The sequence below is a fragment of the Hakea prostrata genome, chromosome 5, assembly GCF_041222555.1.
Source record: "Hakea prostrata isolate BN-2017 chromosome 5, UWA_Hpros_2, whole genome shotgun sequence".
Taxonomy (NCBI): domain Eukaryota; kingdom Viridiplantae; phylum Streptophyta; class Magnoliopsida; order Proteales; family Proteaceae; genus Hakea; species Hakea prostrata.
Window position 1 is genome coordinate 47216204 of NC_142604.1, and position 18100 is coordinate 47234303.

At 36.6% G+C, this 18100-nt stretch overlaps 3 protein-coding genes across 3 annotated transcripts; 1 reads left to right on the forward strand and 2 right to left on the reverse strand.

The window, feature by feature from the left end:
* The first annotated feature begins 2777 nt into the window (after positions 1-2777).
* Positions 2778-3600, forward strand: LOC149016196 (uncharacterized). The gene has a single exon (XM_089157071.1). It carries the CDS (start codon positions 2856-2858, stop codon positions 3306-3308), a length of 453 nt encoding a protein of 150 aa, XP_089013197.1. The 5' UTR covers positions 2778-2855; the 3' UTR covers positions 3309-3600.
* A 4601-nt stretch (positions 3601-8201) lies between these two features.
* On the reverse strand, positions 8202-9091 carry LOC149016197 (uncharacterized). Its single transcript, XM_089157077.1, has one exon. The coding sequence runs from the start codon at positions 8998-9000 to the stop codon at positions 8548-8550; it is 453 nt and encodes a 150-aa protein (XP_089013203.1). The 5' UTR covers positions 9001-9091; the 3' UTR covers positions 8202-8547.
* A 6545-nt stretch (positions 9092-15636) lies between these two features.
* LOC149016198 (putative F-box protein At1g44080) lies at positions 15637-16860 on the reverse strand. The gene has a single exon (XM_089156703.1). It carries the CDS (start codon positions 16858-16860, stop codon positions 15637-15639), a length of 1224 nt encoding a protein of 407 aa, XP_089012829.1.
* Positions 16861-18100: the final 1240 nt, after the last annotated feature.

Here is an 18100-nt window from a genome sequence, read left to right on the forward strand (position 1 = left end):
GAGCAGAAGAGACTTAATTGGTGTCCCTTTGCCTTTCAATGAAAGACTAGAGAATCAGGTTCACTGGTTCTCCTTCTAATTAAAGTTATATGCTAGAATAATGTAGACAACCAGTTTTCCGACTGATATGTGAACCTTATTTTAAAGAGTAAAAGCATATGCAGGATCATTTTAATGAATGAGATTTTCTAAATATAATGTTCCTCATATATTAATTAGATATATAATTCCAGGTCGATGCATCTAAGGGTTTCCAGAGATCCATTAATAGTCTATACAGTTTATCCTAAGCTACATTTCCTATAAAAACATAGCTTCCGCTGTGCCAGTTAGTTTTAAACCAGTTATTTAGGTTAGTTCCAGAGATTGTTGGTGTGGTCTGGAGCCAAATCAAGAAATGAACCAATTCTGAAATTTGATACTTATTGTGGGTATTAGGTGATCAAGACATGGGCAGTTCGGTCATTGTTCAGTCTTGTATTTAAATGACCTATGCAATTTATAGTAAGGGTATTTCTGTCTTTACAGTGGTTTGTATGGATAGCCTTTTGTTTTAAGTTTAGGGTTGATCAATCATTTCATTTATCTCTTTGGCTTTTGGGGTTTACGGTGGTTGCTCTACTGCTGCTCTGGGTTTAGGGTTCTTCAATCATTTTTTGTTCTTTGTTCGAGGTGGTTTGTGTTTGATTTTTCCGTGGATGATGCGTTGATTAGAATGTTCATGCAAGCTTGGTGAGATCTTTCCATTACAAGGTCTTTTAGTGTTGTAAAGACTATGTTGCGTGTTGCTCTCTTGTGTTCTTGTTCTTGAGAGTGTGTGTGAGTATGGTGTGTGACTTTGTGACTCCTCTTTTCAGTGGTTTAGTTAGTGCATGGTGTTTCGATTCTCTAGATTCATTCTTAGATGTAGGACGAAAGTCTGAACCAAGTAAACACTTTTACTCTATAGTGTGCTTTATTTTTGCTGCATATGTAGGTTTAATTTAACATTTAGAATTAGATCTGTTATTTCATTTTAAGATTTGATTCATGCAGGTATTTTGCTTTTTTTCCAAGGTCTAATCATAAGAGTTGATTATTATTATATTTAAAAAGAAAGAAATGCATTCAGTGGGGGAAGTTGTTACAGTTACAATTTAGATTCGTGAGATCTATCTCACTCTCTTCAAAATGAGATGGAACTAGTTCTAACAACCACTTATCTAGGGTGCGGGATCGGATATCACATATTGAGATGTTCTTTGTGATTCAAAAAGTTCGACCATTGGGGGATCAAATTCAAAGGCCATATGCTATGGTTGTTTTTGAACATGGCTTGGAATTCTTATTTGTAACACCAGATCTCTTTGACATTTATGCCCAGCTCCTTTGCCTTGCTCAATCCTCTTATGATGCTTCACGCTATCGCTTCCTTCATTGGTCCGGCCTTTATTTCCCCAATGCTTACAAAAAGTATTTTTTCTATTCCAAAAAAGTCCCACCCTCCACTTTATCTTGTTTAGTAGTTCATTAAAAAGCCCTAAACACAATAAAGTTGGTGACCAAAATGATTTTACATCACATATGCATAGATTTGTGCTATGTATGTAATTTGGTTTAGAGTTTGTGCTATGTATGTGATTTGGTTCGAGTGTGCTATATGTAGTAAACTTATGGTATAGATGTAGGTTAGTTATCCACTTGTTTACATTATTCAGCACTCTAGTAGGGTTAGGTTCCTTATTGTTACAGACCTTGCAAGTTATTATGAAAATAGAAAAAAAAAAAACTATTATCTTGGATTGTGTATCAAAGTTTGAGTTTAAGAGAGGCAATTGCAAAGTTGGATGAGGGACTTATAGGAAATGAACTCCTCCGAAGTCCTAATTGTCCCGCCGCCAGATCCTCTTTGTCCATTCACAAGAAAGAAAGAGATGACATTCTGATTCATTGGAAGCACCATAAAGTTCGTATACTGGATCAATTGCTGTCCATTTTGAAAGAACTATCTTAACAATGAACCCTGCATTCAATAGACACCAATTTAGTAGTTTGTATACCATAAAAATGAGTTTTGATGCGCTTAGGGTACCTTAGGGCCACAAATTCAGATTGGGACAGCTCACAATATTGACAATGTCCCTCTATTGCATTTTGGGGTCATTTCGATTGGGGGATGGGCATTTCACATTTTTACTGGCATTGTCATACTTTTTTTATTGCATTTTAGATAAAAGATCATTTTAACTCTATTTAGGATTAATTGGAGCCCTATGCGTTCTGTACTTCTTTTAATGGCAGATGTACTTCTTCTAATGGCAGTTGAATATTGATATCCTTGTTAAACACTTTTGAGAAATAGTCTCTTTTTTATCAATCTAATTTTCTGTTTAATCTTAATTCTTAATTTGTCATCAACTTAATTAATAGTTTCGACTTTCAATACCAGGTGTTTATGAGTAGTTCGTATAAAAACTAAAGTTTATTAGTAGTTTGAATGCCAAAATTATAAAAAGGAAGACACATAGGGATATGAACGTATGGAAGCTTCTGCATTACCGATGCTAGAGATTTCTTACCCTTGTTTAATCCGTCAAGCGTAGCTTCATTGACCTTTGCTTGCTCTCTCTAGAATATCTGCTAGTGTAGCCGTCAAGCTTGTCTCGTCTGACTTTCACCTACCTCAGCAACCAACGCGTAACGTGTAAGAAAATAAAATAATTCGAGGGCTATTGGGTTTCAGTTTTATAAATAGCCTGAATACACAGATGTAGATCTTCATTACAGCAATACTCTTTCTACAGCAATTAGTGAAGAATTCCTTCCTTCTGATCTAGCAGTCTCTTAAAGAGTCTATCAATCGATCGATCTCAATCATGGCAAGCAAGGAAGATGAGAGAGCAGGAGCTGAAATTGTCCGTGGAAAGGAAGCCTGTGATCGATTTTCAGAGGAACTGCTCAAGGAGTTAGAATTCCCTAGTGGTGTCCTTCCCACTGGAGAGCTTGAAGAATGTGGGAGGGTGAGAGCCACTGGCTTCGTGTGGTGGAAATGCAAGACTGCCTACGAGGATTTCAACAAGGCAACCAACACCAAGGCAAGTTATGCTGCCGAGACAACCGCGTATATTGAGAAGGGAAGGATGAAGAAGATGACCGGCGTGAAAACCAGGCAGTTGATGGTGTGGGTTCCCATTGTAGAGATGTGTTTGGATGGTGACAAGATCACTTTCAAGACACCTATGGGAGTTGGCAAGTCGTTCCCTATCACTTCCTTCATGAACGAAGAAGAGAAGAAGAAGTATCTCCAGCAGAAGGGGGCAGCAAAGTAATCAATCCGTACTAGATATATAGTTAATCCCAGAGGATATTGATCGATCTTTTCATCCTCTAGTACTCCAAGCAAGTTCATTATTTATTTGGCTTTCTGTACCTTTATCATCATTTCTGTTACTAATAAAAATTTAAGCCCTTACATACATTGATCGTCCGTCTCATCAGAGTGGATATAACTCAGGCTAAAATCTCTTTTGTGAAAAGTTTCAATCAATGGAAGCGTTTGTGCACATATAAACATTCAATAATCAATGTAGCTTAAAGAGATTTGTTCGGATTTTCTATTTATCTCTTTACTAATGATCAAACAAATACCACATTCAGAATTTTTGTGGAACGAATTACAAAAACTTTTCCAACATGTAGGTGATAGAGTTTAGGGGTACAACGACCTATCCTATTTTGTTGGAGATTGAGTACGATTCAGACCTCACAGTGTGGGAGCTTCGGCACTGGGTTTGCCCTTTTTTTGCCCTTTATTGAGTACAATTCAGATAAGATTTGTTACCTTATCCGGAATATGAATTGGGTCCTAATTCGGCTAAACTTCCCTGTAAGCAAAACAATTTGGTTGCACACAGTGAGCTTGTCAAGCGATTTCCAAAACTGCGAAGAAGATAGGCCTATAGTGAAGATGTCAATCAATTGCCATGACTGGGAACACTGAGTTCGAAGCATGGTCGCTACTAGTTGTTCCTGTATAGAGTGATAGATAATTTCTATGTACTTGGTGCGAGCATGGAACAAGGGATTGGGTACGTGGCACCAATGATGTCAAAGTAGATTGTAGAAGATGAGATTTTGAATCCTAATTCTTGCAAAAGCTAGGGAATCCATATCAAATTTGTGGAAGAATTGGGAACTCCTTTGTACTGAGATTCAATCGAGGACCCCATGGAGCTTATTGACATAAACAAGTCAATTTAAATAGTCCTTTGTGGCTCCGGTGGTAGCTAGATCAACGCGTCATTGCATCAAAAGAATGATTTTCAAACCACCCTATGCTTGGCCAAGGATCCTTTCATACATTATGGACCAGTGATCCTGTGGGCATCCAACCTAGTTAGCATCGGTATATGGAGTGACTTGAAGGATGTTGTAATAATCCCCATATTTCCTAATCCAAAACCTGAACTGCGTTGTGTTCCTCTAAAATCCTAACCCATAAATCTTGATTGTAAGTCCAAAAACCCGGAGTATGAGAAGAAGGCAACTATGGGCCATCTAGATAGAGACCATTGGATTGAATTCCGAACCAATAGAATTAGATGGAGATGATGCTGAGTTGGGAATTCTATCGTAGTTTGGAAGGAGATCTAACTAGGACATTGACGGATTGGGTAAATGGATTAAGTATATTGTGATGACACGTGTAGAAGGTTCCAAAAATCAAGTAGGACCCTTCTATAGTATAAAATAGGAACTAGGGTAGAACTTGGGCTTTTAAGGCCTTGGCTTTTCCCCTGGAACAAAAGTTCCAAGCCCTGATCGCCCTAGGTGACCAGCCTGACTTGATTTTTGATGCCCTATTTAATGTGTTTTCATTCTAAAAATGTCATTATGATCTGAAGCCATCAAATAATGTCAGAGTTCGTTAGAGAACACTACCTGAAGGTAAAAGACAGTGTGGAAAGCATTTGACAAGGTTTCCAAACGGCAATTTGCTCTCTTAAAGGTTAGTATTCATCTTCTCCGTTCTAGTTCTCTTCTATGATTGATTCCTCCTACTGTTAGGACCTAGTTGAAGGCTTCTAGTTATTGTACCAACCTATTTCTTCTACTCTCTTCATTCTAGAGTGAATCTCCATTCACTCTGGCTCATTTGTGAATCTTTCGAATCGATTTCAGAGAGAACTTAATATAGGATTCATTAGGTTGTCATTCTTTTTGCTTTGTTTGATGTCTAAACTACAATAGATCATGTTCAATTATTATTTCATAATTTTTTAAGTATTTTTTTGAATAGTTTAGAACCCAATCGGAAAGCCTTCTGACGATCTGAGTCAGTCCATACCCGTAGGCTGGTTGATTGGGCTAGTTGCCTGCCCTGGTTGATTGTTCTAGTTGTCCCAAGCAACCACACTCTACAGTGTTGGTATTTTGTTTCTCTTTTCAATGTCAGGCCTCTAGGGTTAATTTTAACTTTGAACAAACATGTTAATAGAACTTTTTGGGAAGTGTGAACTTACTCTTTGACTTAATTTACAAAGTTGGAAATCAATAGCAAAGTGAGGACATTCATTTGCACATAACTATTGTTACTTTTTTGGTTGTTATGAAACTTGCTTATATTTTTACATGTTGTTGTTTTAGGTTTAGGAATGAGATGTATGATTCTAAAATTACATAATATAAGTGATTAATGATGCTCTTCATATATGGATCAACATATGACTTTATGAACTTAGATTGATTTATGAATTTGGAATGTGATTGAACCTTCTTGCTACATGAATGTGTGTTATGATTGTGAATTGGGGAATACCTATTTGGGTGTTTCTGTTTTGGGACATCAGTGGAGGTGGTATGGGACACAATCCTCTTATGCCTCTCGGTGCTTTTCACGATTATTGAATGTCATATCTAGGAAGTATAGTGAAGTTTGGTTAGGTACTCTGTCATATCACACTCAATCGGCGTGGGTATTAATGTCGAGTGACCCATGGCAACAGTGTGGGGTGGTGGGTGCTTAAGACCGATAACCAACCCATGAGAGGATATAACCACAATGTGGTGGTCATTCATTGATAGTGTTGCATATAATAGACTTGGGCTCATGAGTGCTCAAGACTGGTAGACAACATGTGAGAGGATATGAGAGCTTCCCATCCATTATATGTGGAAGACCAATAGAGTTAAAAGAAGGCATAGTCTGAGTTGGTTGGTGCCATAAGATAAGCGGACTCTAATAGGGGAGGATATTAAACCAAGAGAGTGAGATACATGAGAGGAGGTATCCAAACCTAGGTTGATGTGATCAAGTAGTTGACTTGCATTGGCTAGGTATAACCTAACACGTGCCAATACTCATACCAATGGTGTGGTGAGAGGTGGTGACCTAAACCCTAGCCATGATGATATTTGAGAGGGATGCCATGACCCTTACCTGGGATTCAAGACTAGTAACCAACCCATGAGAGATCAGAGTGACGAGACCTACCTAAGGGAGGCTGGTGTTCTGTCTTAATGTGTGTCTACCATTAAAGACTAGCATCCATTAGAGTATAGTTGCATTGTTGCATTCCTCCTCATATCATAATGCACTATGTGATGTATTAATTTGGACTGTGATATTGATTATTTGTTTGTGAACTTCTCGTTGAGTTCTTTTGAGCTTACCCTTTGGGGAAATTGTTGCTTTAGATGACTATGCAGGTGAAGAAAAGTTCTCAAGCTCCTCCTATTTAGAGATATTTCTCATTTATTAAACAATTGAGGAAGCAATAAGAATTGACAGTGGCTCATGGTACGATCGCCGTACTTGTATGGAGCACTATTATGGCTTTGATCAACAATGATAGGAGACTCGTCATTTCTGGTGAGACTACGAGTTGGAAATTGATCCTAAGTTGCAAGTGTACAAACGATTAGAGAAGAATGTGAAACATTAGAACACTTAGAAAATTTATATTTTTTCTTTATCCTTTCTAGTTGTTTGCTTTAGTTTTGTCATCACTTCCGTACTTTGATTTTGTTTTTGAGATCCTTCTAAGATCCTTGTTACTTGACATTGATTTATTCTTGCTCATGATTGGACTATTGTGTAGAATAGTTGGTGATTGTATAAGACTTGATCTGTGGGACTATGGACCACTCCCCCAGGTATTCAGATGAATAGATATAGGTTGGGTGGATGTAATAGAAACTCTAGCCGGAAGAAACTATGGGTCATCCAAATTGAAGCCCAAGTTTTGGCCCTAGAGCCCAAGGATCTAGATATTGTTGATGAAGAACCTACCTTACTGGGAACCCAAAGAATATCCAGTCGGAACCTAGACGAATTGGGAAAATGGATATCCAACGTGAGAAAGGTTGAGTTGGGAGATGTCCGTAAACAAGGTAAAAGCCTCCACATGTTGGTTAAGATTGTAACTGAGTTAGAGACCAACCAGAAGTACCAGGGGTGGTTGCTTAAGGCGGTCGATTGACCAGGTAGCTAGCCACCCTAGCAGTTGATTGGAAAATTGTGCCAAAAAACCCTATTTTGCCTCCGACATCCTATTTAAATCCTTCCATGACCTAGTTCTGTGGAATGAGAAGAGTCAGAGAGCACATGATTGGTGGAAGAAAACCTTTTTCTGCAGATTATCTTGTGAGTTTGCTTTGATTTTTGGATCCAGTGGAGGCAAGTTTAACCACTTTCTTATTCTACCGAATTTATCTTATTAGGGAGTAGGATTGTTGGGAAAAACATATCTTAGTAATCCAATACTCAGCTAGAGTGATTCTCTTCTGAAAAAACTTACCCTCATCCTGATGTGGGTAATGCCATTTATAGTTGAAGTTACCTAAGCCATGCAATAGGTGAACCCGAAACTCTATCCTCATTTGTTGAGGGAGTGTTTTACTCACATTATCATTGTTGAGTTTGATTCGGACACCATGAGTGAATCCGAGCTTCCCTATTTGGTTAGAATTCTGGTTCCTTACTTCGAGGAGGTTTATTCGTATGTAAATCGTTTGTAGCTTTATCCATGGTTCGACCAGTATTGGTTTGGACCAAATAGGCTCATTCTATTTTGCCCGTATCAATCATCATGAACAAATGGAATAAGCTCTCTTATCCTTTGACTAAGATAACAAAACGTCCAAATCAAAGTATCCACTCAGCTTTCTACAAAAAACATCATTTTCGAATACTTTGTCATGAAAATTCCTTATTCCCTAGCATAATAGTAACTGCAGCTATTTTCTTTCTCACCAGCAATGAATTTGTTGGAAAAATCAATGCCTTAGTACTACCCAGATCATATTTTGTCATACTTATGAACAATCAAAAAGATATTCCATGAGCCTGCGAAGCTTCTGCTAAAGCTGAATCAGAGAAGAATCGGTATATGAAATGATCCCCTATTAATCTAACAAAAGTGAACTGGTAAGAGTACATCATGAATTTCAGATATTATTGATTCATGAAATTATTAAAAAGAAAAGAACAAGGGTAAGTTGCATAAATAAGAGAAGCTGACTATAGAGGTCTGATCTGATCTGATCCAATAAGAGTTTTTACTAATATTACTTTGCTGCACTCTTTTGCTGGAGATACTGCTTCTTCTCTTCTTCGTTCATAAAGGAGGTGAGAGGGAAGGATTTACCAACTCCCATGGGCGTCTTGAAGGTGATCTTGTCACCATCCAAACACATCTCTACTATGGGAACCCACATCATCAACTGCCTGGTCTTCACGCCAGTCATCTTCTTCATCCTTCCCTTCTCAACATACGCAGTTGTCTCAGCAGCATAACTTGCCTTGGTGTTGGTTGCCTTGTTGAAATCCTCATAGGCAGCTTTGCATTTCCACCACACGAAACCAGTGGCTCTCACTCTCCCACATTCTTCAAGCTCTCCAGTGGGAAGAACACCACTGGGGAGCCCCAACTCCTTAAGCAGTTCCTCTGAAAATCGATCACAGGCTTCCTTTCCACGAACGATTTCAGCTCCAGCTCTCTCATCCTCCTTGCTTGCCATGATTGAAATCGATATGGTACTCTATAAGAGACTGGATCAGAAGGAAGGAATTCTTCTCTACTTGCTCTTGAAAGACTAATGGTGTGATTTCATGAAGATGTCCATCTGGGTATTCGGGCAATTTATAAAACTGAAACCGAATAATCCATGAATTATTTTATTAGCTTACGCGTACACGTTGCTTTGCTTAGGCAGGTGACAATCTTGACGGCTACCGACTAAGACCATCTAGATCTAGAGAGCAACCAAATAAGGGTCAATGAAGCCACATATATTCAACAAGTGGCAGACTGGAAATCTTGATTACTGGACGGATTAAACAAGGAAGGAACCTCTTGCATTGGAAATGCAAGCGTCTACGTGCATTCCCATTATCTGTATCATCTTTTATATAGTTTTTCCTTCTTTTTCCGTTGATATACAGAGTGGATCTGTGGAAATCATAACAATTCATACTAACTTTTTGACTCAGTTTTTTCTAAGCACAGTTGTGAAAGTTGATCTCTTGTCAAAGAAAAAACTTTTTGAGTTCATTTTCATTCTTTATAACATTGTTTGATGGAGCTTATTGATCATTATTTTGATGAATACAATATTGATTTTTTTTTTTTTTTTAATCTTAAGAATTTGTTTCTTAATTTATGAACTATAGGGTTATATATATATATATATATATATACTATTATAAAAGCATGAATTCAAAGGGTACGGCTACATTTCGATTTCCTTAAATACTCTTAATTTTAATTAATGAGAACTTTAAGCCACTAATAAATGATGTCCAAAATTGTAATATCTATTCATAAATATAATTAATAGTTACAATTGTTGGTTACACAACGATTTGCCTCTGCTCATTGAATCTTTTTTCTTACTTTGTTAGTAAAACCCGATGAGTCTTTACCAACTCGAAACCTGTTTAAATTAACTACTAGGGTGAATTAATCTAGGTTTTGGTGAGACGGTTTTGAAATGGTTCCTTGCTTCATCATAATAGAGGAGGAAGTCTAAGGGCCCAAGTGGGCACTAAAGAGAGGAATTAAATTACATTGAGTCATTTATAAAGTGTAATGAAGGACAATCTAAAAAATATTTTAAAAGTTACTGAACAATAGTTCATATTGACAAAATTAGTTTTATATTCCTGTAGTTTTGCCTTGAGTTGTTCAGAAAAATAGCCAACACAGAGCTGTTCTAGTGGTGAACCAACACCTCTTAGTGAAGAGGTCATGGATTCGACTCTTGCTAAGGCATATTAATATCCCCATCCCCAATATTAATATAAACAAAAACAAAGCCCCTATGTACCAAAAATTCTTGCAACAATAATATAACTAAAAGTAACATCTAGTTCTTGCAGCTGCAAAAGTTCATTAGTTTTATGTTATATGTCTCGACAAGATTTTGCTATTAGTGATTAAAATAATAGAAACGAAATTCATTAATATTTTAAATTAAGAAAAAAAATCTTGCTTTGATTAATTTTTATTATCCAATTGATTTAAATTATCTTTTAATAAAAAAATATTTTTTAGTTTTAATTGAAATTACTTGTTAATTTATTTACTTCAAAATTATTTATACATTCATTATATCTTTGCATATTTGATGAATGGCATTGCTAACATATTAAACATGCAATGATAGAAATTTCTATTATGGATTTTTCTCAAATTTTACGATATTTTGTTTTTCTTTTCTATTTATAAAAAAATAAAAAATTAATAAACATAACCTATTATTCGAGGTTTTCAATTCACATCACCGGGTAATTTATGTTCAATAGGGCAAGAACAACATTTACAATCTTTGTTCTAACTAGGGCAAGAGCACCCTTTATTAATTCTAATCAATATAGACTAGAATTGAACAACAACACTATAAGAAATTGACGATATTACCTAACAAGGGGTGTAACATACATCTTTCCCCAAAAACTTAATTGGGCTTTTTGTATTTCTAATCAACCCTAAGCCTTATATACTCTCCTAATATGTCTTAGGTTAGTCTAATGACATAAAATGAGTATAATTGAGTGTAATTACATATAAGTACATGTGGAGGTGTCCTAAGTCCTGAATTTATTTAGGTCTTGAACTTGACTTGATTTTTCCCATCTTCTTGTACTTTGACCTTGATTCTCATCTTGACTTAGGTTCCTCGTCTAAATTAACTTGACCTTGACCATCCAATGAGTTTGGTCCAACAAGTTGGATTTGGTCCACTTGCTTTCACATTGAGCAGACAATCACAACTTAATACAAACATTAGCAATTCGTGTTTATTATCATAAAAACTACTGGAGGCTGATGTGGCAATGTTGACATGACATTTCCCAACAAAGGGCAATTGCAAAAGTAAGCAGCCATGTTCTATTAATAAGAAAAGGCAAGATAGTTAAACATAGACACCTAGAACTATAATGGATAACAAATATAACCAAAGAGCTCCAAATCTCACGTTACAACACCTAATATATTAAAAGAAATGAATCAAGCATCCAAAAAGGTAACAAAATATAAGGAACAAAAAGATGATGAATCCAAAAGAAATAGCAGTAAATGAGAAATGAAAAAGAAGCAACATATAGGGAATAACCTAACCACAAACATCTTTCACAACTTTGATCACCATAAATTTTCACTGCTTCTGTTCTGGCCAATTTTTCAAAAGACAATAACTTAAAAAAATTGAAAATAACAAAGATACTAGGCTCAACTCCTGGAATCAATTTATAATATTTGTTGAATTAAGGCATGCTTACTATGAATTCCAAGTAGCATGACATTCATTGGACTCGATTAAGAGTTAGTAGGTGAAGTAATACTCCACATATCAAGCTTGATAGATATACACACTAGTAACCTAAAAAGCAAAAAAATCAGCCTTTAGGGATAGGTCAGGCCATTGATTTCACGAGTTTACACTTGTGGGATCAGTCCTGCTGCTGGATAACCGCCCAACAAATATTTTCACAAATAAGGAGCAGATCTCCAATGATAAATAAGGAAGTGAGGGTAGGACACATTGACATGATTGGGCAAAACTACTCAATTCGGTTATGCAATTTATATATGGGAAAGGATATAGAGCAAGAAGAGGCAAGGAAGAACTGGGGATATTTGGTAGCAGACATCTAGTGGAGAGCCCTGGGCTCTAGGTAATCGAGATTTCACTTTCTGTCTGTTTCTTTCATCTCTAATTTTATATTGTTGAGTGGGAAGGAAGCTTATCAAATTGGTATCAGACGTACGATCTGAAGGCAATGATGAACACAAGAAAGAAGGGGAGAGCCAAAGAGGTGGAAAAAATATTCAGCAACTACATGGGCAAATCTCTACCTTAGACTCAATTTTTGATTTATTGTATCACCACGTTGAGAGTATCAGACAATAATTCAAAATGTTTATGGGGGACTTCAGAGAACACATCAAAAAGGAGAGTTGGAAGAGATCGACAGAGATTGATTCCCAATCTCCCGATGTCACAGAGCTGGGAAGTGGTGATAAATAACCACAGATGGCTTACGGGGTATGGAACAACAGAGAGGAAGAAATGAGGCAAGACACAGGAGGAAGAAATGGGGCAAGACACTGGAAGAGAATCAAAAAGAAACCTACCGAAGACGTCTTGAACTACCTTGATTGCAAAATCCCCCCATAATCGTAACCCGAAAACCCATATTGTAGGTCCGATATCCCAGAATACAAGCGGGCGGGAGACAACTGTGGGCTATCCAAGTAGAGACCCTTTGATTGGAGTTTAAACAAATAGAAGTAGATGGTGATGGTGATGATGCTGAGTTGGGAGTTCTATCAGAATTTGGAAGGAGATTGTAACTCGGACATGATGGACTTGGCAGATGGATCAAGTGTTCCTTGATGACACGTGTGGAAGGTTCCAAAGATCAGGTAAGACCCTTCTTGAGTGTGGAATAGGAGCTAAGGCAGAGCCAAGGGCTATCTAAGCCATGGATCTGCTTTTGGAACTAAGTTCCAGGGGTGGTTCAATTGGGTTAGTTGCCCTAGGCAACCCACCCGATTCTGAGAGAAAAGGGAAAATTTGGAAATTTGGTTTTTTTGAGGCCCTATTTAATGTGTTTTTGTTCTAAAGCGTGTCATTATGATCCATAGCCATTAGTGGACATCAATATGCGTCAAAGTGCTTTGCGAAGGTGAAGCATAGTGTGGAATCTTCCAAAGACTTTTTGTGCATCGACTGGGTTAGTACTCATCTTTGTTCATTCACGTCATTTTCATGATTGTTTTCTCGATTGCCAAGACCTTGTAGAATGCTTTTAAATATTGTAATATCTTAAAAAGTGAGAGATCAGAGTGACAAGACCTACCCAGAGGAGAATGGTGTCACATCTTAATGCTTGTCTACCAGATAGATACTTGCACCAGTTAGACTATAGTAGCATCACTGCAATACATTTCATACCATATTACATTAAATGATATTTTTTTTTATGTTGTGATTTATGGTTATATTCATGTGAACTACTTTGGTTAAGTTCTTTTGAGCTCACACCTTGAGGATTTGTTGCTTTAAACCTTATTGCAAATTCTAATGCCACGTATCAGGATCACGAATGTTGGTGATTGATCAGTACGATGTGTCGGATTATGGGGATTACGACATACACAATGACAAGTGTATGTGTCACGACTGTGCATACCAGAATTAGCGCAACCTTTGAGTTGATTGATACTTTTTGCAATTCTGAAACTTTTGACATTCATATTTACTATTTAATTAAAGAAACTTACTTGATGTAAACTTAGGAGTTTGACTTGATTATCTTTGCATCACTTCCTATCTTTGCATCACTTCCGCACTCTAATTTGGTTTAGAGATTCTTCTCAAATCCTTGTTTATTTGATACTTCTCTTTGATATATATATGACTTTGATTTATTCTTGCTTGTGATTAGTCTGTTATGTGGAATGATTTATGATTGTTTGAGACCTAAATCTTGTGACTGTGGATCACTCCTTTGGGTATTTGGGGGATGGATACCGGCTGGATGGATGTGACATGAATTTTGGGGTGAATATCACATGTCATGGGTTTGTAACCCTACTCCTTATTTTTATACTCCATAATACTAAAGGAAACTCTCCACTTAAAACTATGAACAGAGTTTACCCCATGCACCACTACTTTGATTCTTTGGTGATTGGTCCTACGTTCCAAATTTTTTTTTTTTTTTTTTTTTGGGTAAAATACTGCAACTCAAACCTACAGCATTTTAAACATTACTTAGTAATTAGTATCAATGAGTACAAGCATTATAAGTTACTCTCCTGTTTTATGTCTGGAGTCAATGGTTTCTTCTCTCTTCTTTGAGCTTTATGTTTGAACAAGAGTAAGAAAATCCTTTTTCTCCCTCAGGATCCTTGTGCAGTTAGTCAGGCTAGCATAGACTAACAATAATAATGGAAAACAACTATCTGATCAGTAATTCCATTAATAAAACCTCTCTTTGACATCACATAATGATATCTCCATCTATCTAACAGCTCCCTTTTGGTATACAGAGTACTTGTTCTCATAAATCTCAAAAACCCTAGGCAAAGAAATAGAAAAATTTACTTAAAGCAGAATTCATAAAGGAAAATTCGGAAGCAAAGAATCATAGTAGCAAGAAACTCGACGAAATCGAAAGAAGTAATAAAGGAAAATCCTTACCTCCAATGAAAAGCTTGGAACTGATTCCTTTGTTATACATGAAATGCAAAGGATGAAGAGAAGATGAGCTACTAAATTTTGATACAGAGAGATATTCGTCTAGATGCTTAGAAAGAATGGAAAAATAACTAAATTAGAAACTTTTTCTCACTCAAAACAATAGTAATTAGCAGCAATGCACTGAAAGAGGACAATAATGCTTACTTCTTGTAGAACCTTGCTCTTCTATCACTAATCAACACTCTTAATAGAAAAATACTCAATTGCGTTCCTCCTCCCTTCGTAAACAGTTTAACAATCAAATGCACAAAAAAGAAGAAACAAAGCAAGCCCAATATCATTTTTGAGTATCTATTGGATTAGTTTCTATTGCCTCTATTAGCAACAAAAAACATCAGATATGGAAAAGCAGTAGTTGGTAAGCCCCATAAAACTCTAGGTTAAAAATACAGTTTTCAAAGAGATGTTAGTCCCTTTCTCTAACCACTGAGAATCTTGAGTGGAGGTTTCCCTTTAACTTTTTCTAGAACTTAATGCCTTTTAAATGACAACCGATGATAGAAGGTTAAAATAACTAATAAATAAGTATGGGAGAAAAATTAGGAGATATGTTGGACGATCCAGATTCAATTCACCAAATAAAATGGTAGAGATTTAGAACCTCTAATTCATTCAAAGAACCATCAAACTTCTTGCTTGTTTGATTTATGAAAATCATGCCAAACACAGCCTAAGTAAATGGGCCAGCCTGAATAATCTGATTATACAACCATGAAACAGATAAATTTAAACAATCAAAGACATTGAAAAGTAATCGGTCGAAGACAACAAAAATCAAACAAATCTTGTTCACTACCTAGCAAGATGTCAGTGTTAATAGAATAGAATAGAATATAAGAAGAAAAAGTTGTAGCTAGCTAGCCTTCTGTCGATATATACAGATTAAACTGGGCTTGGTGTAATCCAGATGCATTTCTTATGAGCGAGTCCTCCTTGAGGATAGGCTGGCCATGGCTTAAACAGCTCGTCTGCCAAATCGAACAGAGGAAGAGCGTGGTCACCAGAAATTTTAAATACACCCCCAATTTCAATATCAGTATGAACACCGTGGAAATATATACAGTTACCTTTACATTCGGGGAAGTCACGGGCTGAGAAACATGAAGGTGGATTCAAATATGGAAAATACACACGGTCACCTAAGCTCTTCACTTCAGACCACTCCGCATGATCTATATTTCCTCTGCTGTTCTCCTGCCAATCTAACTTGTAAACTGAACACACTGTTCTTCTTGTAACATAGTCGCACTGCTGAGTAATAACAAACAAGTCATCGTCATATTCAACCAGAACCTGACAATAGACCTTGATCTCAATGAAACAAAGATGTGCAGGCTGCAGTATCTGCTTAATATTAGTCTTAATAATGGTAGGATTTCCATGACCATCATCCACTAGTACTATTTCTCTTATCACAACTTCTCCCCTAAATTTTAGTGTAATGATTTGTTGCTTGTAGAATATGACATCGCGCATCTCCTCACACGAAATTACCTCCTTCCACGAAATTACATCTCCAATTAAAGTCCATCTCTTATCTCCAAATTTGGAGATTAACAAAAGACAAGGAAAATCGAGCCAGACAATTGTCATGAAATCAGAGGAAGACGGGCTTGCTGATACTACTACCTTAGTAACACGAGCGTTACGTCCTCTAGGATAATATTCATTCAAGGATGGAAGTTCTATGCAGGCTTTGGTGAAAGGATTGAAGAGGCCGAGGGACGACTTCTCTTGGAAAATCAGCCAACCATAGCAGGATGTAGGAAGAAAATTCTTATTACCCATCTTCCAGGGGAAGTCCAGGAAATAGGATTTCTTTTCTACAATGCTGAAGAATTCAAAGGTTGTTGCTGTTTCTCTTTCTTTTGGATCCCTAGGAAACATCATTAAAAGAGGGAACTGGCGAGGGAGTTGGTTGGGAGTCTCTGGTAATGCTGATCGCCATGAAACGCAGACGGCTCGTAACCGAATACGATCGGCATAGAGGGTGAGGCGCTTTGCAATCTCGTCTAACAACTCTTCCCGAAGATCAGCCCAATTTCCAGCTGATGCTGCTGCCGTTTTTCTCTTTTTGGTGCAACCGGCTGCTGCTACTGCTGCCATTGCCAATTCCATATATGTATTTAATTCTTGCCGAAGATCGCTACTTGGATATGATAGCCGGCCGCCAACACCCTGCAGGAAGATTAATCTTTCTTCGATGGAGATTGAATCAGGTTGGAGGTTTTTGACGATTCGGAAGTTACCATGTATCTCTGATTTTACGGTTGAGAAGAGCTTATATAGGGGATGAGAATAAGGAGGCGTAAATTAGAAATACCAAGACATTGAGTACAATACAGACTAGGAAACTGACGATAAGGATAATTCGCAAATTCAAAATTCAAGACTTAAATTACAAATCCATGTTCTAAGATCAGCATGATTGGATAGTATAAAATAAATTATAAATAATATTTATTTATAGATGTGCATTACCCCAAAGAGATTGTACTTTCTATTGAAGATCTCAACTACCTCAAGATGCAATATTGGTGAAGATCACAACCATCTCATTACACAATGTTGGCAGTCAATATTTCCATTCTATGCACCTTCTATCTTGGGTGGCAATCTATCCTTCCATATCAAGATTATCTTATTGTGTATGGAATCATATATTGTATTTCTGTAGACTTTGATATTACCATATCAGAGAAGATGCTAGTTCCATTATAAATATGTAATGACTAACTCAATAGAAGTGATGAATTCATCTTGTCTTTCTTCTTTGTATTCAATATTTTCTTTTTATTTTATAACACGTTATCAGCATGATTCCGCTCGAAGTAATTGTAAACGACTCCGCTCAAAGTATTGCATTTTGAGAAGAAAGATAGTAGATTATGGATCATTATGTTTTCTATTCCAAAGTAAAAAGGATGATGATCTCCTCATTCGTTTTTGTAAACAATGGAGTTTACATTGTCCATCTCGTAATGTAAGTGCATCTTGATAAAAAGGTATGTATTTTATTGAATTTAATAATCAAACAAATAATAAGATGTTAGTTTGTCATTAACAACTGGTTTTATTTGTTGTATATAGTGGTTGCTAGCTTTGCACTACAAATATTGTTAAATGCACCTGAAGTTGCAAGATTTGAAACTGTAAATGAATACAATTTTGCAGATGTACTTGAAGTTGCAAGATTTAAAACTATAAATGAGTACAATTCTGCAGATACACTTGGAATTGCAAGATCTGAAACTGTAAATGAGTATAGTTCTGCAAATGTACTTGAAATTGTAAGATTTGAAACTGTAAATGAATACAGTTCTGCAGATGCACATGAAGTTGCAAG